This window comes from Sparus aurata, chromosome 10, assembly GCF_900880675.1.
Source record: "Sparus aurata chromosome 10, fSpaAur1.1, whole genome shotgun sequence".
Classification (NCBI taxonomy): domain Eukaryota; kingdom Metazoa; phylum Chordata; class Actinopteri; order Spariformes; family Sparidae; genus Sparus; species Sparus aurata.
The window spans coordinates 20,842,168-20,863,991 of record NC_044196.1 but is presented as its reverse complement, the minus strand read 5'-3'; the positions used below and the strand labels follow the sequence as shown (position 1 = coordinate 20,863,991).

Below are 21,824 nucleotides of genomic sequence, written 5' to 3'. Positions count from 1 at the left end.
ACAGCTGAGTAGAAGGAGACTGTGGTTCAGTAAAGAAAAGTAGCTGCCCTGATCTGCTCTCTGCTTCCAGTTCATTCCGGACACTTCGGCGTATCCAGGCCAACTGCTGCAAAAATAGCCTGTACAGAGATGTAATCATAAAACTGACTGCAGGGGGAGAAAGGAGGAGAAAAAAAAAAAAAAAGACTTCACATTTAAATGCATTTATAGTCATTTTATTGTCTTTTTTGTACAAAGAATTTTTCACAAAAATATTAAGAAACTGTTGCAGACACCACTGACGCCATTAAGCATACTGTAGGATATCACATGACCAGAACAGTGCCACAGAGAAAGAGAAAGGGACAGAGAGGAATAAAGATAGTAAACACTCTCCAAACTCAAAAGTTGTTTTGTTTTTTTTGTTTTTTTAGGAGTTACGTCCGCCTCTTTCAAAATCCATTTACAACCATGACTGAGCGTTGGTAACACAAAAGCTCTTGCTCATCTGAAGGCGTCACAGCTCCGTGAGGTGCTGGCCGTTCGGAAATACTGTCAGTGATGTTTGTGAGAACTAATGCCCGGCCGAAGAGGAACCTCAAAAGTCCAGGTAAGCCTCTTGGCGAACTGTGTGCTGCTCGACAAAGCGACTAGATTTTTAGTGTCATGAGAAACATCTCTGTGTCAGAGACTGAACTGATTGTGTTGTCTGCCGGATAAGATTTCAACCCTTCTTACTTTTTTTTTTTTTTTTTAACAATATAGACACTTGTTCAGCCATTCATCCTCTCTCTATTTGCAGTGGATTGAAAATATAAAAATATACACAATGTTTACAAAATAAACCTGGTTCTCACTGTACATTGTATCTAGTGGGTGAAAGTAGCATTCTCTTTAGTCCAGACACCTTTTTTTACATTAAAAAAAAAGACTTCGAGAGTGATGCGATCGAGCTGGTAGCAGGATCCCAGAAACATTCAGCAAGAGGAGAAGCCGCAGCTTGAACTCCCTTCTTTCATCGTGAGCTGAACCCTGTCCGGGAAGGATTAAAACATCAAGGAGGACACTGTGGTGAAGAACATCAGTCTTGGTATAAAGGCGCCTTTTTTTTTCTCCTTCTTTTTTTTTTTGTTTTAAAACATATTCACCTTAGTCCTCACCGATTATCTTACAAGTTAAATAAATATGCCAAGAACAACAAGACCAGGGGAAGGTAAAAGTGCTGATTCACTCTGTAAAACTGAGTGAGCATGTCCTGGTGGTGTCCGAGGCATACGTCATGCCCGGTGTGCTGTCATCGAAGTCGACTAGGCCAAGTGTCCTGCCTGACCTGTCCAACAATCACTGGAAGGTTGTCTCAACTGATATGCATCATGATGTCCCAGCAAAGCCCATTTCTAACAGCTTTACATCCCGTGTAAATGCCGTTTTGGGCACAAGAAAACTGGACGATGCACGTTTTCTGCATATGAGCAGAATGGTCGCGATAGTGATTTAAATCTTTGGCCACCTTCTCAGTGAGTCATGTGAGACTTTTCTTGTTTTTCCGTCACTCTCTGCTCCTCTGCTGCTGGCAGCTCTAGGGTACCGTCTTGTTCTCTGGTTTCTTTCTCCTCCACGTCCTCTTCCTCCTCTTCCTCTGGGTGAGCTTCATCCATGGCCAACTCTGAGAGGTTTTTCTTTCCCTTCCCGTCCTCCTGAGCTTTCAGCACGTTGCACAGCTCCATCTCGTGGATCTCCACGTCGAATGGAGCGGTGGGAGGCACAAAGGGGGGAGACTTGCACCCTGTGCAGCCCTGAAAGAAACAGTTGTATTGTTAAATTCATGCTTGATTAATGCATCTTAACAATAGGTCACACTGTAAACCCTCTATAGCTCAGGGTCGAGCTTTGGTGCACTTACAGAGATGTTGATGGCTCGGGGCAGGCGTCCTGTGCGGATCCAGGGGTGCACCTGGCTCAGCTCTCTCTTCTGATCCTCGGTGAAGCGTGGCTGGTGTTTCTGCATGCTCCTCAGGGCCTCGCGGTCCTCTCGCAGCACTGTCTCCATGTCCCTGTTACACAGGCACAGGACAAAAAGGTAAGAAACCTGCATTCTCTCTAGTTTAACCAACAAGTAACAACTACCGCTATGACCAATATGGAAAAATATTAAGAAAAGCATTAATTAAAAAATAAAAATCATCATATTGAGAGGTCTGAGTTTGTGTCGAGTGGTCACATTTTGCCATTTGTCGTACCTGACAGGCAGCTGATAGGTCATCATGACCTTGTCATCAGTGTTGGCCATCAGCAGCCAGATGGGGTCCTGAAGGACGCACTTGATAAACTGCTCCTCTCCACCGTCTCCTCCGGCACTACTGCTGCCCCCTGCTGGCTGCTTGCGAGAATGGTCGTTCTCCGACGAGTCGATGCTGCCGAAGTACTTGCTGGTGTGGCTGCCACCTGGATGGAGGAAAAAAGGTGTAAAAATTTAGAATTACATTAGTGAAGACTTGTCAGGCATTAGTTTGAGTTTGTTTGTGTTTCTTTCACAATGCTCTTGTATCACTATTTTCTCACAGACTCTGATTTAATTCATATTCAAGTCAATCTTCTGTTTGTTTTTTTGCCATCTTGGAAGAGGTAGTTATGTCAAAATGCGTATTATCCTTCTTTTTTTATTAAGCTAAGTATCTTTGCCTCAATGGAGAATTTGATCAATTTTCTATGAAGGAAATGTTTGAAAATTGCCCCTTGACATACATAATCTAGGAGGGGCTCAGTGTAAAGTAGGCAGTGTTACTTTGAAGTAAACTGTTAAATGAGCAAAATGACTAAAAATCTACTAACTGGTGCCGCTGGTGCCAGAGGAGCTGCAGCCGTTGGAGCCGGAACCTGAGCCAGAGGACCTCGTTCCCGAGGAGCCTGAACCAGAGGCAGCTGAGCCGGTGCCTGAGCGGGAGTCTTCCTGCAGCAGCATATCCAGCAGGTCACTGGAGGTGGACATGGCATCTTGGTTGGACTCATTAGTTTCACCCTGATGGGCAAAAGAGAGGAAAAGGAACACGTTTTAAAAACAGCCCATGAAATAAAGACACCATCCTACTCTGAATGTCTGTTGACTTACGTTCTCAATCTCCTTGGAGTTATCATCAGAGCTCCCCTGATTGGCTGAGCTCTGTCCCCCGGCCACACCGCCTTGCACAGAAGGCGTGGCTTGCTGTGATGCTGCCAGGGCTGTTGCGACCTCTAACCGGTTGCTTGGCGATTCCTCCAGCTGCAGCAGGTTAAGAGGAGACGAGCAGCGGGATTGGAAGAGGGGGGACTCTGCGCCCTCACGTTCAGCGGGGATCTGACTGTAGGACTGGGGGGTGCTGCTACGAGATGGGCCGCCAGCCACTGGGAGGGAGACGGGGTTGGAAATGACAGTGGGGAGAGCTGATGAGATGGCGACAGGGTGCGTGAAGTTAGGATTGTAGAAGTGTCCGGGGGTGGCGCTTGGCTGAGGGATGGGTGCTCCTATCTGGGGGAACATGTAGTTGGGCAGAACGAAGGCCATCATTGGAGGCACCATCTGGGTGGGGGGGAAGCGTGACGGGTCTGGGACCGGCTGGGGGAAGGGCTGGGCGAGTGGAGGGTAAACAGGGTAGATTGGAAGCATACCGGGAGCAAAAGGGGCAGCAGGAATGCTGGCCTGGGAGCCCACAGAGGGCCAGGAAGAGGAGTTTGTTGGGGGTCCGAGAGGCATATTGAGAGGCATGTTGAGGGGCATTGGAGCTGTGTTGGTTCTGGGGTCCTGGCGGCTCCCGCTCAGGCCCAGAGAGCTGTGCTGGTCTGATGACTCCTGGTGTTTGAGTCTCTTACCGCCACGACCACGTCTGTGACCGGTGCTGCTTCCTGCAGCGGGGTAATCACGGGAACAACGCACTCCTGAGAAAAGAAGAACACACTGAATTAGGCTACAATCTTTTTTTGGTGGGTGTGTGTGTGTGTGTGTGTGTGTGTGTGTGTGTGTGTGTGTGTGGTGAGTGAGTGTACCTCGTGACAGAGGGTTGGCAGCAGCTGTGTGGCAGCGCAGATTCGAAGACGCCGTCTGATCGAACACGCGCAGCTTGCTGAGGTCCTTGAAGCGGTCAAGGAACGCTTGCTCCTCTTGCTGGGTGTGGGCGGACAGAACCTCCTTCGTCAGACCCATCCTGCCTCCCCCACCTCTTCGGCTGTCCCTCTCTGGCTGAGTGGCTTGAGGAACGGGAGGTGGCAGGAGAGGGGGGGCAAGAGGAGGGGGAGAGCTTCTGGCCAGACGAGTCAAGGTAGTTGTAGGAGTGGCGAGCATGGGAGTCATGGTAGCCTCCTCCATGACGATGTCTGATAGAGAAGAAACATGAAGAGATGTTAAAGCATTTAAATTGAGACGATGCAACTCCAGAAGGAAGAAGTGACACATTCTTCCTCTGAGAAATGAAAAGTTAAATCCATTAACAATAACATTCAGTCTTTGATTTTGTTGCTACAGCCTTACTTGGTCTGATATGACCAGTAGTTAATAGTGGCTAATGTTACTTAAGATAGACATAGATAGTGGAAGAAAGACAGTGATTTGTTAGTTTGCTGACTTAAAGACTCCTCTGTATTTAAGCTACTGTTATACTACATTTTCACTTTTAACATTATCCAACAATAGATATTTTAATAGTCTTACTTTATAGCAGACACAAAAGAGAAGACACTTAAGGACAAATCTTTGGGTAAAGCAGAAAAAAACAGACACCAAGACACTTGAAGGAGAACATTTCCAAGATGAGAAAACAAAGGCATAAATCAGATTACCTCCAATCTGCAGTTTTATCATGCGGCTACAGGTTTCTGCAAGATAATTCTTAAGACTTTTGAGCTAGTAAAAACACTTTGTGGTCAGTTTCTTTCAAAATAAGCAAGGAAGGTCAAATACAACAGCATCAGAGTGTTACTGGTCAACAGAGTAAGTAGGGCTTCTTTGAGGCTCAAATCAAACTCCAACCTTTATTCATTTGGAGGCTTTTAAAATAAAGTTAGGGGTACAGTTCACCCTTTTACTGTTATTTATCCATCAAGATTGTTTGTTTGTGCGAGTTTTGGAGACATCAGGTAAAGATATACATGTCTTTTTTTTGAACATAATGGACACCTACTTCCAATATCTTCGAGAAAAGGCAGAGGTACTGCTGATACTGGCAAAACTCGGCAACTCAAAAAAAGTCTAGATGGATAATCAGCACCACAGAAAATATGTATTTTTTTAATCTGGGGGTGAACTGTCCCTTTATGACATGCACGCACCTCATACTTTCAAACAGACAACCTGCTGAAAAGCAAATGCTAACATGGTTCAGAGAGTGTTGATGGTTCCCACCTGACTCTGGAGGCTTCTTGTCTCCAACATGCACGATGGTGCTGCTGAAGCTACACTGGGACGTGACTGAGGCTACACTCTCTGCCTTTGTGGCCATGGTGAGCGGTGGCAGAGAAGGTGGTTCACCTACAAGGCTAACTGAACCACCTGCAGAGACAACAAGTTCAACAAGCTCAGGATTTGTAGACTGACTACAGACACAACAACAAGCATGCTCATTGAGGATCAAGAATGATCTGTAAATAAAAACAAAACAACAACAACATTTTTTATTCTATGTAATTACTTTCAAGTTAAAATTTCAAAAAGTACCTTTGTTGTTGCCACTGGCCTCCTGCTGTTTGTCGTCATCAGACGAGGTGCAGGAGGACGAGCCGCACTTCCTTTTGACTGTGTTTGGAATGTTACAGCTGTCCAAGTACCTGTGTGGAGCCAAATTGACGATAGATTAGTATTAAATGAAGCAATGACTAAAAACTAATGAGATAGGCCTTAGGTTAGTGCTCGCTCGCGCACACATACAAACAAACACACACCTTATGATGCTGTCCAGACAGTTAATTTGCTGGTAGGAGTAGCCAGTGGGAGCCTCCTTCTGTACAAGTGGTGCAGGGACCAAAGCTTTGGGAGGCTTTGTAAGGTCGGCTATCAAACCTCTTATTGGGTCGCTGTTAATAGCCCTGATGTTTGCTGGGCCTGGATGAAGAGTGGGGAAGAACAGAAAATAGAGACTTTAGATGACTGTTGACACATTTTTGACATCATATTTAATCTGTGGCACTCTAAATTCAAGCATCTGTTGCTATCCTTTTCTTTTACCTGCACTGGTGTTTTTTCTAGGCGCTGGCCGGTTACGGGACTCGATAAACATCTGCTGTCCGTTAGTCTTGACCATGTGAACATCTTTGCAGATCTGCTGGAACGTCATCTGGGAAAATAAATGAGCGGACTTGTTAAAAACATATGGCCGGATGTTTGATATTTAAAGTGTATTGCTTATGAAAAAAAGGAGGCATTCAGCTAGGTAACCATCAGAATTTGAATTTGATGTTTTTCTTCTGACAGTATCTCCTATAGACTCACCGGTTTGTGCGAAGTAACTGCAGCAGCAACCACTTCCATGGCGGGTCCATTGCTGTCGCTGGACGAGGCAGCGGAGGCACTGAGGTGCTGCTGATGTGAGCGGCGGGAGCCCCGTGAGCCGCTGGAACCGAGCGAGCTGTAGCCCTGGGAGCCGCCGCTATGCACTGGCTGCACCAGGACCCGGTGGATCTGCTCGCTTAGCTGAACCACGTCAGGCGTGGTGACCCGACTCTCTCCACCCGGCGGTGTCGTGAACACGTCTTCGTTCAAAGGGCTCCTGGGGAGGTGGCGGAATAATGTTAGAGCACACCTTCATGCTTAAGATCATTTTCAGTTCTACATCTCTCTAGCTCGCCTCAGAAATCTACCCCTTTGTCATAATTGCGAATGTATTATAATTAGTTTGTTTATGGTCTTACGTTCTGACTTTGTGGCGCCCTACGATGAACGCCACCTTCCGGCTCCAAGGGTTGACAAAGGAAGACCAGCTGGTATCGATGGTCAGATATTCCCCATTGCGGGCGCACATCCTCAAAGGTGAATATTCAAATGGCTGCCCTGCAAACTGAAAGACTAAAGGGAGACAAAAGTGCAGACTTGAAGACACCAAAGACTTTTTTAAAGATTATTTAAAACATTTGGAATGGAGTTATGACTCAATAAGAGGATGTACAGACAAGATAAGAAGAAAAGAAAATTCATGTACGGAAATATTCAATAATAAATAAAGAAAAAGACAATTTTCTATTGTATGTAAACGGCAGTAACAGCTGAGTGCAAAATTAACTCACTCTTCTCATGTATCGCCACCATCATGGGCCTGTCTTCAGGGTGGATGTAGAGCAGGGTGGGGGTTCCCACCAAGTCCTGAGGCAGGTAGCCCAACAATGGCACTGCCCTGTAAACACATATTTGTTTTTGTTTACACACTGTCAGACAGTAATAGCTTGTTACCGTACTGGAGCAGCAGACAGATCGGCTTACAGCTCAATGCAATTATAGAAATATTAAGGGAATAACTGTAAACAGTGGATGAACACTGAATATTGTATCAGGGGTTACTGACCTCTCATCAACTTCCTGGAAGAGGCAGCTGGGAGTATGACTGGTGGTGAAGATCCTCTTGTCTGCTGGGATACGAGGAGCTGAGGGGGGACACAGGATCAATAGGTTAACAACATGTTTTGAGCACAGGGTGGTATAATCCAGCTAAGATGAAATTCATTTATCAGAGGTCTACTGTATTTGTGATGCCTGGGTTACTCTGACATAACATTTATCAACACTGCAAAGACACATGAACAACACTGTTTTATCTCCTCACAAAGATATAGAGGGAGTAAAAAGACAAATACCTTCGTATCCAGAGTGGACCCTCTCTGCGATAAGCAGGCAGCAGGGCTGTGGCTCAGCACCGTCTGAGTCTCTGATGGTCAGCTGGTAGGGCGTGAGGCGAAAGGGGTAGTAGCGCATCTCGCGGCCCTGCGTCCGGTCGGCACTGATTCGACAGAACATGGACTTCTCCTGAGTGCAGTCGACAGAGGGAGACGCTGAGAGGAAAGAGAGTTGGGGAACAATTCAGTCAGTGAAGGAAGTTGTCAAAGATATTCAACATAGACCTGATTGGATCACTGGTGCAAAATCAACAGAAATTGAGAACAATTTTTCTCACTTTTTTCAATAACATCTCACACCAAGCCTCCCTCTTATTTATAACCATTTTTCCCTATTTGACTGTGACTCAGCTCACCAGATCCGATGCATGAGGCCCAGGGTGGCAGGCGGCAGGGTGCCGTGCCACTGTAGAAGGTGCTAACGTCCTGCGGGGCTAAGAGCTCCGAAAACACGGTCCCCTGGAGAAACTCAGGCTTGCAGCGCAGCAGGGACGATCCCTGCGGTGATACATATACGACTTTCCCTGACAAGAATGATACAGCCATGGAGAAAGTGTCCTGAAGAGAGAAAAAACACAAAGGGGAAGGCGGTGAGACATCTCCAACAACCAGTCAATGAGCTATCTCTGAGCTCATTTTTGTACACTCATATATTTTTTATACTGCAGTATACAGATACTCATCTGAGAAGTAACAGACTGATGAGGCAGTTTTAAGAAAACAATATGGTGTTTTATCAAATGAATAGCTGTTGAAACTTACAGTGTTTTTGAGGGTGTATTCTGAGGTGATGTTGTCAAGCTCCTCAATTGTGAAGGCAGACAAGTCCAGACTGCAGCCGTGACACTCCTCTACGCTCCACTGATGATAGTACTCCTTGTTGGCTGGAAACGTTAATTAGAGAAAAAGAAAAGAACGTCAGGGTGGGACTATTATTAATATAACTGCATATTGTTACAAACATTAGGTATGCAGAAAAAAAACAAGCAAGGGAAACTGTTCAGCTTACTAGAGGATATGGTAATGCTTTCTAATAGGGTCCTTATAAGATGCTCACTTACATTATTATGCGTTAATAAGACTGACTGGTTATCACATAAAACCTAATTTAAGGCTTCCTCACCTCGAACTTGTTTGACACACTGAAGTGCATATTTTAGTGCAGTCAGAGTGCTGGAGTGGCCTTTGGCCTTGCGCTCACTGGGCAGGCGCAACTTCAGCTCCTTAATGGCCTTCATGAGTTCCTTCTGGGTCTGGACCCTCGCCGACTGGTCGCTGCTGCAGCCAGAGGTAGAGGGGGGGTCATGCTCTGAGCTGGTGGACAGCAGGCTGTAGGCCAGGGAGCCGCTGGGAGGGGAGAGACTCTGGGAGTTTGAGCTGGAAAAGAGAGGGGCAGTTCAGATTAGTAAAGATAATTTTTACGCACAAGTATCAAATAAGAGCAGAACACTGTGCAACGCTGCCCATAATCCCTCTCCTCATACCTCTTGTTGCTCTCTGTCGTTTCCATCATGCCAGAGTCCTTGCCGTTGGACGAGCTGTGGGAGCTGCGTGTGGATTGGCGTCCACGTGATCCGCTCTCCCTCCCGCCCTCGCTTTCCCTCTCGCCGGAGTCATTCCCGCTGGATAGTCCGTCCATATCGTCCGAGTTGGGTCCCCTTCGGTCTCTGGATGAACATCCGGATCCTGACCCTCCGCTGGGAGATGAAGCGCCTCCAGACCCGCTCTCCTGCTCCTGAACGACGACATTGGCACCGGGCTGACTGCTACCGGTTGCCGCAGAGCTTAACCCCTCGGACTCTGCCTCCTGCTCATTGTCTTTATCATTGGCCCTTGCCACTCGCCCCCGGGTGCTGCTGCCGGGCATTGATTTAGGGTTGTCATAACTCATACTAGAGTAAGATGAGGCTGGGACAGCTTGATTGAGGTGTCAGCCGAGGTAAAACAGGAACAACTTTGATTTAAGTGGGACTACTATTTACAAACAGGTGAATCATTTTTGCTGGCTGTTTGTTAAAAGAACTAAGGAGAGAAATTCATTGTTTTTCCTGCAAAAAAATTAAAAGAAAGAGGTTTGGGCTTAAAGCCCTTCTTATAGGTGCAGATTTTGGCTGCTGCAAATGAAAATAGGCAGTGTTTGCCCTTTTCAAAAAAGATGGCAATTATCTTGAGAAAAACTGACGCTCAAAGTAATGTAGACAAGATGCAATTTTTTGCTCGTGAAACAGCCTTGGCATAAGTGTTCCAACAGATGGGATGAGAGATTGTGAGGGAGAGTGAGAAAAACAGCTCTTGGTTAGAGCAAAAAAAACCCAAACAATCTCTTCAGTCCGTAGCTGGTCTTGTCGCCTCTTCGGAGATGTGCTGCTCTAAGTGCTGAAGGCCACCTGAGATGACAGAAAAAGAGAGAGATGGACAGAGAAAGAGAAGGAAAAATATTAGCTGCAGGTTCACAAAAACACTGGTCATGGGTTAGCCAGCATCTTCAAAGGACGCTGCTTATCATTAGTTTATCATGTCGGTCTCCAAGGGAGAAGACTCAAACACGGCCATGAAATGTTTACACAGCAGCGTGGTGCAAACTGAACACCCAGCTGTGAGCCTTTCCCCACGATTATCTGGAGAAAACAAGTTCCTCATCTTGAGCACAGACTGACAATAATCTGCGAGTACGTATGCATGTATCTGTATATAGACCAGGTGAACATGTGCTAATTTCATCACATCACAGCTTTGTCCCGCTTTACCCAGATGACGCTCAAACAAAAAGAACACCGGGAGGGCGGGAAAAAGCTCTGCATTAGAGGGTTGTTACAAATTAGGGTTTGTGTGTGAACAGCGGCTAAAAGTATATATATGGCCACCACCTACGCAAGTAAAAGTCTAGGGCTATTTATTTCTTGCAAGGGAGACACCTCATAATCCTTTAAGCCCTGCAGACGCAACCTGAAGGAGACACAGAACAGTCCTCAGTCGTCAATCCTTCCAATTTTATGCACCTAGCTGCCCCACAACCCCCTTGACCGATGTCCCTCAGATGTGCTGTGATGCTCTTTGATGCAGAACTTGCTCAGGACAGGTTTAGCTCATTTCTGCATTGAGAGTTCTGACACACTTGACGCAAAACCCAAACGCGGCTGAGCTGACGGGTTTAGGGTGGCCGCTACCAGCTGGACACTGGGACAAAGAGGATAACAGCTAATGACAAATGTTACTCATGAAACGGAAATAACTAAAGCAAACGCAACAACCAGGAATGGAAACTGTTGAGGTGCAGGTTTTCATGTGATGCGGCCTCAGTGCATGAAATGAAATGCTAATCAGCCTTATGTTTGGTCAGATGGATGATGCAGCCCTGCACATGACGAGCAGTGTGTGCCACCGTTCGAAGTGGGCGGGGGGAGAGGGAGCAATTAATCTATGGAAATATGCAAGCAGGGCGTGAGTGGGCGTTGAGGCAGGCTGGCATTGATGCGTACTTCCATGGGTGAAGACAGACACACGGCTGTGGGTGCAGGTGGTGGTGGGGAAACTGTGCTCAAGCTAGAATACCTGGACCCACCCACACACACATCCACCCACTTGCTAAGCCAACTGTAGTGGGCCATTCCAAATTCAACTTCCTGTATCGCTGATGCAGTCAGTCCCAGCATGCGCTGGGTGACAAAACAAAAACAGAAACAACAATAATGCTCATATTCCCACCTACAGGAAATTTCCAGTTCACCCAACATGTGTGCCTTAGGAGTGTGGGAGAAGGCTCGCACAAACACAGGGCCAACATATACACGCCACACTGCGCCGCCTCAAGCAGCCTGGTCAGATTTGAGGCCATCGCTGTGAGGTAACAGTGCCCGCCACTGAGCCACTATGCCGCCCACCCGATCAGATTATTCACAGGAAATGCACACGGCAAATCCAATCTCTAATTATGCAGGTCTTTCTGAGTGTGGGAAAGCATATGGACCACGGGAAATGGAGACGCCATTGTTCTATTCTATATATTATAAGTGTCATTACCTTGATTTGTATAATATGCATCATCGCTCTCATACGCTGTTTAAAGACTAATTGCTCTGATCCAGTAAACCAGTAATAAGTACCATAACCTACATTCCCTACTTGTTGTGTCTCAATTGGGAGAACTTGCTGCTTTTCACGTGTTTGTATCAGTGTGAATTGAATATCTTTGGTTTCAGACATTTGAGATTTAACCTTGGTGTTTAATTTTCATTTTATCAAAAACAACAGAGCGGTCTAGATAACAAATGCAGTTAAATCAATCATCAGCCCTATTCTGCTAATTATTCATCTATTAACCCTTAGCAGAACTGTGTTATCACTTCCTTCTCTAGGGCAGGTCAATTTCGGACTGGACCCTAATGTTACCATACCTTTATCGTATGGATGACACATTGCGCCATCAGGTTAAAAATGGCGAATAACTTCATGTTGCTCAACAGTTGGTGGAAATGATCCACTATTATCTCAAAAGGTGGGACTACGCCCTGAACATCTAGAATGGTTCCTGAAAATGATTTACATTTGAGGTTGCTGAAGCCAAGACTACATACACATGAAGTTGTTTCTGGAACTGTCAAGTCGTTCAAAGGGAAAGTATGCAAGAGCAGAATCTGAGTGCTTATTTTTTGGACTTTACAGAATCTTGCGAAATTTGTATGAATGCCCCTGTTCGGTTAGCTACCAGACTAGGGCTGCACAATATATATATATCAAATGATCATACTGTGATTAGATACTGTGATTGCAATATGACTCAGGATTAGTGGGGATAATCATTTTTGCTTCACAGTCTTCACTGGAAAACTAGTGAAATCTTAATAAAATGACTATTATTACTATAATTAATCAAAATAATTATTGTTACAGCCCTAGTCAATGTGACAACCTTATTCTATGTTGTAGCATAGGCCAAAAACACAGCCTATGCTTTGTTGTTGTAACACTAATTGTCCAGAAAATAGACATTATACCAACACAACACTACAAAGAACACCGTGCTCGTCTATCATGTGAAACCCATAACCGTATTTACAGTCACTATTTAATACTACGTGCCATCCTGACAAACTATCACACTATATAAACATCACCTAAAACGAACTCAAGATAATAAACTAATAAACACACTTGCTGCATAATACAAGTGGAGGCTGCAGGAAGGTGTGGCGCGGCTCCGTGCATGAACATGTGTTAACTTCTCCGCTTGTCTGACACCCCGCGCTCCGTCACTACAGCCTGCATCAAGACATGTTAAAAATTACACAATAAGAAGAAATACCGTATCGACGCCTTCACCGTTCTGATCGTCCGTATAGAGACGCGCTGCTCGACACGCCACACCTTTCTTCCTGTGTGTTAAACAACGCTCGCGCAGCACAGCGGATCTGTCCCGCCTTGCTTTCCTGTGTACATTCTGCACGTGTCCGCGGCCGTGCTTCCAGCGAACATCTCCGGCTCCTGATTGGTCGGCGCGCCAGACCAATGAGAGAGCGCGTCCAATGAGAGGCTGATGTGCCTCCTACAGGGGTCTGCCTGACTAGAGGCTGCCAAACACTGGTCTCAGCTCCGCCTCTAGGTTGGTCTTTATAAATATGGAAGCGATGTGCAGATGTGTGAGCTGACTCACGACCAGTGTCTCTGAAGGAGCGAGCTCTGTACATAATGTACGTTTATGAGACAAAGACACACGCGCTTTGCATGGGCCGGGTGGGGTAAAAATACGGTACTACCTCTTCTCACCATAGCCAGTGGATATTACATAACAGTATATGATTACATTATGACCGAACATGTACACACATTGCTATACAAACGATAGATAGATAGATAGATAGATAGATAGATAGATAGATAGATAGATAGAAAAATAGATAGATTTTGTTTTTATTTCTATATATAGTCTGGATTTTCTTAGCTTTTGCTGTTTCCTCTTTGTGATTAAATATGTCATGCCCAAGTAATTTGCTGCTGGCCAGTGGCGGTTCTTGGGGGGGGGGGGGGGGGGGGGCAACAGGGGCCAGTGCCCCTATAATTCTGAGTCCGGACCCCCCTGTGGCCCCCCCCGAATGAAAAGTCTGCATCAATAATAAAATGAGAGATTTTTTGCTATGATTTTGTACTGAAGTGAAAGGCGGAAATAATGTTTCTCAGCAGTTTACAAACCTATTACAAATGTTGAAATTGTAAACACTGTTTCTAGTCTCATTTATCCCTCTTCTGAATGAGGCATTTGTCTTTTTTTCCCAGGTTGTATGCGCCCCTCTAACAAAAAAGCCGGCCCCAACCTGGCCCCCCTATTAAAACTGGTCTAGAACCGGCACTACTTTACTGTAATGCAGCTTTTACAACCAGGAAAGGACACCGCATACACCGTATCAAAATAGAACAACCTCCTAAATCTAAGATGATAACAAGTATCATATCATGATAACAACACCATATCAATATACTGCCCCGGCTGTGTTGTGACATTACAACACATGACCAAGCTACCTGTAGTCCTGTTCAATGATCGGTACTTTCCAGATTCCTGCACTTTTTGTGATTAAATTTGTGCCCAATATTGGCTAGATTTTTATGTCACTGCTCTAACAAGTAACCTATTATGTAATCTACTGAGGTATTCCTCTGTCAGGGAAAGGCAGGAGGCTTCTTTGGTGAGACAAATGTTTTATTGTTTTTGGCTGAAACCGCCAACCCGGAAAAAGATGTGTCAGTTGTCTGTAATGATGACATATGCAGTACTCGATATGTTGACATGTTTACAAGCAAGTCGGAACTATGTCCCAATTATTTCTGTTTGTTTACCCTGAGTATTTAAAACACTTTAAGCTACGAGGTAAAGTCTGAGGGTTCACATGATTTTTTGACCTGGACACACACTTAAGAATTGTGCCTCAGTTGTTGTAGTTATAATGGGCCTCATTTACCACTAGAACAGACTTAACATTCCTAAGATTAAAAGGGAACTTTTGCTTCGTGTGGCTTAAATTTATGTCTAGCATTTGCTGAAATGATTAGGCGACTAATCGTTTAGATGATCGAAAGAAAACTGACTTTCAATAATTTTGATCAACGATTATCCCTTTCAGTAATTTTTCAAACAAAAATATTAAAAACGTGCTGGTTCCAGCTACTTAAATGGATGGAATTGCTGCTTTTCTTTGTGATTCATCACAATAAAAGTAGAGTCGGGAAAAGTCTAAATAATTACAAATTATTAGTCCACGCCCACCAAGATAAATGTACATGTGTCCATCCCACAGAGTGTGGTGTTGGAGGAGGGGCTCTTTTTGATGTCCACTGTAATCACTACACTAATTTAATTAGAAAAAAAAACTACAACTATCCTCACTTCTAACCTTTACCTATTTTAGATTCATATGCAAACTTCTCTTGAGCTGATTTAAAAAAATTCTCTGGATATGCCCTCATACCTAACCCCTATAGTGCTGTAAATACAGACCATGCTCAATGAGAAAAAATGTAACATTTGCATCCAGATAAGGCTATAAATGTTACCGCCCTGAAACTAAAAGCATCTAACCACCAAACCTGGGATTAATAATTCTAAATAGCAAAAACTCTCATTAACAACAACAATAGAAACCACGATCATGAACACATGTTTAAGAGCCACCAGTGAGCTATTTCCCGGCAGCCTGTGGTATGTTCAGTAGTCCTGATTGTTTTGTTATCGTCTGAGGACATGGAGGGCACACATGACCCAGCTCTGTCTCTGTTGGCCTTAAGCTTGATGTTTTGTGCTCAGTTTATAGAGGAAAGGAGATTAGTGGGGAACACAGTGTGACTTTTAGCGGTCACTGAAGGCACAAACTTGAAGCCACAACAGAAGAAAACCTTGTTATGCTGCTCCGCTGCTTCACCCATCAGAGTCCAACTCACAATGTGATGGACACTAGAGACTGTTTAGCTGTGTCATGTGTTGAGTCAACCCTCCACAAACCTGGGATCACACAGACTAAACGTGGATCACTACCTGTCACCCATGCAAAATTAGTACAGCTCGCTGGTGTCAAACCTGACCAATTTGATTTGCATGTGCATATCTTTTTGGTGGCCACCCACGACTCCCTTTGACACTTTTAAACGGGTCCAATACATTAGGGGAGGGAGGTTTACTTTGAGCTATGTTTTAATGTTTTTTTTGTCCAATTGCTGACAACTAATTTTTTTGAATGCTGAAATGCTTGGGCTCTTGATGCAGCAGCATCACTCTGTCCTTAGTCACCACTCTGTGGTCTTAGACAATGTCCCGCCCACAGCTTTAGCTGATAGGCCATTAACCTTGATGTGTAGCCAATCAACACTGAATAATCTGAAAAGTAACCACTAACTTTATTTACTAAATAAATGTACTAGAGTAAAAAGTCCAATATTTGCCACCAAAATGTAGTGACGTAGACATATAAAGTATGAGAAATATAACATTAATTGAGTAGCAATCGTAAATCTTACCTAGTTAAATTCCATCACTGTTTCTAAATTTTGACAAAAGATTCTAATATTTACTGCAAATGTATATTGTTCGAAATATCGGTACTGTCTGGGCAATTACTGTAAGAAAATATGGCACACATTCATGGTTGACTGAAAGGATGCTAGAAAAGACAAACGCATACATAGCTTTTTTTTTATTATTACATACGTATTTAAGCAGGTTTTGCTATGGTGTGTCTGTGGTGATATGACATTTGGGGGTGCAGCATTTCTAAGTAAAAATATTTAAGGATATGCAGCAGCACATTGGGTGGATTGCAACAGTTGTCAATCACAGCACACAATTTGATTGGCTGGAAGCACACACTGTTCTTTTTTTTTTTTTTTTTTAAAGCCCGCCTTCAACAAGTGTTTCAAGGCATATTAGAAGTAGCCTCCAATGCAGGGCTGTTCAAAGTTGGGGCCCCAGGGGCCAAAGTTCACCCACCGTCAGGTTAGATTTGGTCAATCATTAAGAAAAAACGTAAACATCTAATACATTTAAAAAAAATACATTTCATTTTTGTGAGGTATAATAAAACTCCTTAAAAACATGGGATCCCTAGTCATTATTATTACTCATAGTCCCAGCATAGAACTTGGAATCAGTATAATTTTACATCTTAACTGACAACACAATAACTTAGGTGCTAACACTAATCATGTCATAGTGTCTCGTTTGCACTGGAAAATGAATGCGTTTCAGAACATGTTTCGCGTAAATAGCCGTACACTAAGTAACAATGAACCTATCACAGTAGGACATTTTGTTTCCTTGGTGTACATTGTGCAATGTACAATGCGCATGTCCACTCCACAGAAAATAAAACAGACATGTTTAACTCAGTTTAAGAAAAATAGGTCAACATCTCTTAAAATCTGGATGAATGCCAATATTTGAGGAGGCTCTCTTTACTTCACTGGGCTGACTTTCATCTAAAATTATTAATGTTTTCTTATTGTAATGGCGTCCGTTTACACGAAGTGACATCGCAAGCGAGCACACTCTTCTGGTGCATATTGTGACATTCCTCGAAGGGTTTGTAGCTAAACATAAACCGTGCATTACAACGATATTACCAGGCGGTTAAATTTAGCGATTTCTGTTGTTTGTACTGGCACAATCAAACCCCGAACTAGCATGCTAACATTAGCCAACAAGTAAAGGACACGGACACGACAACAACCAAAACACCCATCAGCTTACCTTAGATATGCTTCACGAAAAAACACGGCTTCGATATTCCTCGATAAGAAACTGCTCGCGAAAATCTTGGGATTACCGACCGTCCTTGCTGTACCGTCCGTATGAGCTCTCAGAACATTTTCTTTCGCCCCCCCAACAGTAGTTTACACGCAGGGATACACGTGCCGGTACATGGTCTAGCAAGTACTGTTGGACAAATAGCCGTGATTGGATGGCAGGAGGCGATTTCCCCGCCCGTACACGCCCCGCAGCGCTTCTGATTGGCCGTTGTGGGCGGGACTAGTTGCACGGGGCTCTGTAGTCACGTTGAAGTGTGTCTGGTCCTGAGTTCAGTTCCCAAACAGAATGGAACATGAGAACGCCTGATGTGGCCTACTTGGGCGGCCGTAATACGAGTGATAGCGTCGCAACGACAATTCGTGTGAGAATGCCGTGTCGGATTATTTCACAGTTCGGTCAGCAGAGTATTCAAAGAGTAGCTGTTACTGTCACAGTTGTGCTCGTTTGTGTAAACCTAATCATAAAAGATATGTCACCCTCATCAGAAATCAACCGTGATGACTAATAGTGAAAAAATAAGGCTATGGGCGTTTTCTTTCTTCACAGCTAATATATATAGTTAAATATGCAGCTGATAATAATTATTATAACAGTGATAATGATGATATATTTCCATGCAGACAACAAATCCATCCAATCTTGTCAACTCATCTTTTTACCAGTGCACCAAGCTGCACAGGGCTTATTGAGCTGCGCGTTTGCACCGTACTTACGGCTGCGGCAGGACCCAGGCATGCACATTTCAACGTGCTCCCACACGGTGACGTCACTTGTTGTGCTTGTCCTCTGCGAAGGCACGCGGCAGACGGGGTGGTTGGTGAGCGGCCGTAAACAGTGCAGATGTAGAGCGCATGCCAGTGTGTAAACAGCCATTACTAAAATTATACACTCATATCTTTAATGGGAGGAGATTTACTATGCCAGAAATATCTTCAACACACAGAAATAAATAAATAAATAAATAAATCTTTAAAAAAAATAAATCTGTCTTAAGAACTCATTTAATAGATGTTTTTAGGTGCAGTAAACTCTGAAATACAGTAGATATACATTGATTTAAAAACATATGAATACAAACAGTTCTACTAGTGAAGGGAAAAAAGAGCTGTGCATATCAATGTAGGGCTATGCACAACTGGGCTATTAATATATCATTACCAGGCTTTCCACAGTGCCACCACTTGGACACTTCACACAAAATATTCTGCATCTCTGGGTAAATGCCCCATTTTTCTTCACCAGTCAGTAGTTTAGTCGGCCTCTCTCTGCAATTGGCTGGTTCAGGTTGCACTTGGCCTGTGCGAGCTTGTGGACTGAAAACAGCAGTGGAGCCTTGACACTCGTTTTTGCGCAGCTGCACAGAGCTGCAGCATTTTGCCCTATTAATATAACCTGAATGTATATCATAAGATCAAAGTTTTTTTAATTCATGCTTTTCTTTCAACATGGATTGCAAGACAAAAACAACAACAACAAGACAGAACATTACTTGATTCCAAATGCTTTAAACGATAACGACTTTTCTGTTTATGCTTGCATTCAAGAGTCTGATTAACACTGCGGCTGCTTTAAAAAAAAAAAAAAAAAAAGACTGGCTGGTTATTAATGTGAATATACAGCATGTCATTGGTTGGGCTGTACTCAGCCATCTGGCCAATAGTCTGCTGTGAGCCTTTGGCACCTGCTACTAGCAGCTGCTTGTGTCCACATCTTGTGTCAGAACAATTCACTGCATTCACTGTCATATTTACCAATCCAATCCTACATGGATTAAAAGATAAGTCAGGGTTTTTCCAGTTCAGGTACACATTTGGATACATTTTCGGTGCGACGATCAACACGTATTAAGTGTTCATCATGTTTATGGGGGCAAGAAAAACCCAATGTGTAAATGTATCTTAATGTTTACAATTAAATATGACATGCATAGAAAGAAGCGTGCACTGTTGCTGTTGTAAATTTCCCCGACCCACACTCTGCATACTACAAGTATTGTGAGCAATGCAGATGCAAGTTTAACAAGCGTGATGTGTCCAGCAGAGGGTAGCATTGCATTCGACTGAGGCCATAGGAGGCACTTCGATAAGATAACCTTGAAATAAAAGTAGTCGGCTTATAACATTTGATTGTTCTATACATATTGAGCTTTATTTGTGCTTCACAAATGTATCATATTCATATTTACTTTTGCTAAGTCAAAGCAGGTAACAAGTTGAGAGGTGGAGTAAGGAAGGAGGGGTCAAACTGTTTAGCAGTGAAGGTTTTTTCGGTGTGTGTGTTGACTATATTAACCACATTGCAACTAAGCCACTGAGTGACATCACTGGAGACAATTTGTCAGATTACATGCAGCTTCCTCTGGAGCCACAAGAGGCTTCATATCACTTGGACAAGTCTGCCAGCAAGTAATTAGACAAATAGAAGCAGTTGAGACACATAACCAGGCTAAAAAAAACACAGTTATAGCTGCCATGTTTGAATGCAGAAATCAACTGTTTTAAAATGCCATTGCATTCAATTTAATTGTTGCTTGAATACATTCGTATGATGTTTATGACAGTTTTAGTCTCATTAATTTAGACCCTGAGAACCCTGGCGACATCAAACACATTACTACAGTATATATAACAACACAACTGTAATACTGATATATTTTAGAGCAAGTATAATCCGTTTTCATCCATCTCGGTTGAAAACTGATGTTGCGATAAAAAAAAAGCACATAGCAGGAAGTGAACCACCGCTGTACTCCTGAAAACTCAGTTAAACCCTGAAGTTACCTCAGAAACCAAAGATCATGCTTGTTAGTACAGGCCTTTGAATTAAATGAATCTCATTGTTCAGAGTTTACCTGAATAATTACATTCCTGAGACAGGTATTTTCTTGAGGTCCAGTGAATTTGAATTTAGTAGTCACAACAGAAGTCATCTAATGATAGTGCAGGTCTGGACTATAGTCTTTAGTTTACAGAGACCCAACATTCCCCCATAAGCAAGCACTTGGCAACGGCGGTGAGGGAACACTGCCTTTTTAATAAGCAGAAACCTCAGAACAGACCAGGGCTCATGGTGAGCAGCCATCTGCCTTGACCGGTTGGGTTGAGGGGGAGAAAGAGAGAGGAGTGGCAGGGACTAACTTAGTCCTCAAAGGGGAAATCTGGTAAACCTGGGCCCTATATATACACAGTAATGCTGACAGACGCTTAGAATAACAACCTCAGCCCGTCAGTGTCAGAAAACTTTGACGGTCAGTGTTGCCCCAAAAGATTACATTGCAGCTGTCTCATTCATACCAACTGATACTGACCAAAAGTTTTGGAATCAGTCCAGTATTGCCAGATCCAGCCCACCTGACTAGAAATGAACTGTGGCCGAGATTTGGGACGGTTCTGAATTACTCTGTCCGCTCTAGGTCGACAAGTGAATAGCTTGTGGCTAAAATCTGGCAAACAGGAGTGGACTGACCAGGTGTCACTGGATGAACAAGCCTGATGTTGGCCAGATCTGGGCCACAAAAATGTTGCTATCTGGGCTGCAACTTGATCCAGTTCTAAGTGCTGTATTGTAGGCAACTGGACTTGTTTCTTTTTTTGAAGACATTTCACCTCATCCAAGAGGCTTCTTCAGGATGACAGGTAAAACATCTTCAAGAAGCTTTGACATAGCACTGAATTACCATGACCTAGATGAATCAGAACCTTAATTTCCATTAAAAGTGTTTGTTTTTGCCACTAACAAGCAAATCTGTCTAAATTCCTTTATTTTTTTCTGTATCTGTGAAACAGATAAGGGAAAAAGTTTTTGTCAGATAAAAAAAATAAAGTTTTGCAGTATAATGCAATATCAAGTAAACTCAATATGTATACAAGGCGCTTTTTCTGTATAGCTATCAGTACATGTGCAAAGTTATCCAAGTGTCCAAATATCCCAATCATAATATGCGAATATATACTGTATTTTTTTTGTGTGTTTGTAATGATGTATAATAATCTATAGGCGTATATAGATAAAGTAGGAGAACATTAATAAAGTCAAGTAAAGTACATTGAAATGAAATTTGTACCGAAGTAATTGCAGTATTTGCTCAGTAGTCTAAATATACTTACTTAAAGTCTTGCACTGCTGAAACCGCCTTTTTCTCTTATAACCAGAAGTCACCGAAGGCGGAAGTAGCAGTGAGTGAATCATCTCGCAGTCCCTGCTGTGC

General features: G+C 43.6%; 1 protein-coding gene across 3 annotated transcripts; it reads right to left on the bottom strand.

The window, feature by feature from the left end:
• Positions 1-199: 199 nt before the first annotated feature.
• per1b (period circadian clock 1b) lies at positions 200-17,739 on the bottom strand. Of its 3 annotated transcripts, none has more exons than XM_030430408.1 (20): positions 17,558-17,739; positions 9,312-10,214; positions 8,951-9,204; positions 8,590-8,711; positions 8,184-8,385; positions 7,789-7,983; positions 7,500-7,578; positions 7,225-7,331; positions 6,853-7,006; positions 6,434-6,710; positions 6,170-6,278; positions 5,887-6,046; positions 5,663-5,772; positions 5,351-5,497; positions 4,000-4,326; positions 3,089-3,891; positions 2,812-2,998; positions 2,220-2,424; positions 1,883-2,033; positions 200-1,775 (listed from the first exon to the last, which is right to left on the bottom strand). In XM_030430408.1, exons 2-20 carry the CDS (start codon positions 9,716-9,718, stop codon positions 1,494-1,496), a joined length of 4,278 nt encoding a protein of 1,425 aa, XP_030286268.1. In that variant the 5' UTR covers positions 9,719-10,214; positions 17,558-17,739; the 3' UTR covers positions 200-1,493. The 3 variants fall into 3 exon arrangements, with proteins under 3 accessions (XP_030286268.1, XP_030286269.1, XP_030286270.1); XM_030430409.1 differs by lacking the exon at positions 17,558-17,739 and adding an exon at positions 13,130-13,257; XM_030430410.1 differs by lacking the exon at positions 5,351-5,497.
• Between the last annotated feature and the right edge of the window lie 4,085 nt (positions 17,740-21,824).

Excerpts from the sequence above, each read along its gene's own strand:
- per1b (XM_030430408.1), bottom strand. The coding sequence starts at position 9,718 with ATGAGTTATGACAACCCTAAATCAATGCCCGGCAGCAGCACCCGGGGG. Across the intron at positions 7,984-8,183 it reads GGCCTCATGCATCGGATCTG|CGTCTCCCTCTGTCGACTGC; the intron begins GTGAGCTGAGTC and ends CTTTCCTCTCAG. Across the intron at positions 6,279-6,433 it reads CAGTTACTTCGCACAAACCG|ATGACGTTCCAGCAGATCTG; the intron begins GTGAGTCTATAG and ends TTATTTTCCCAG.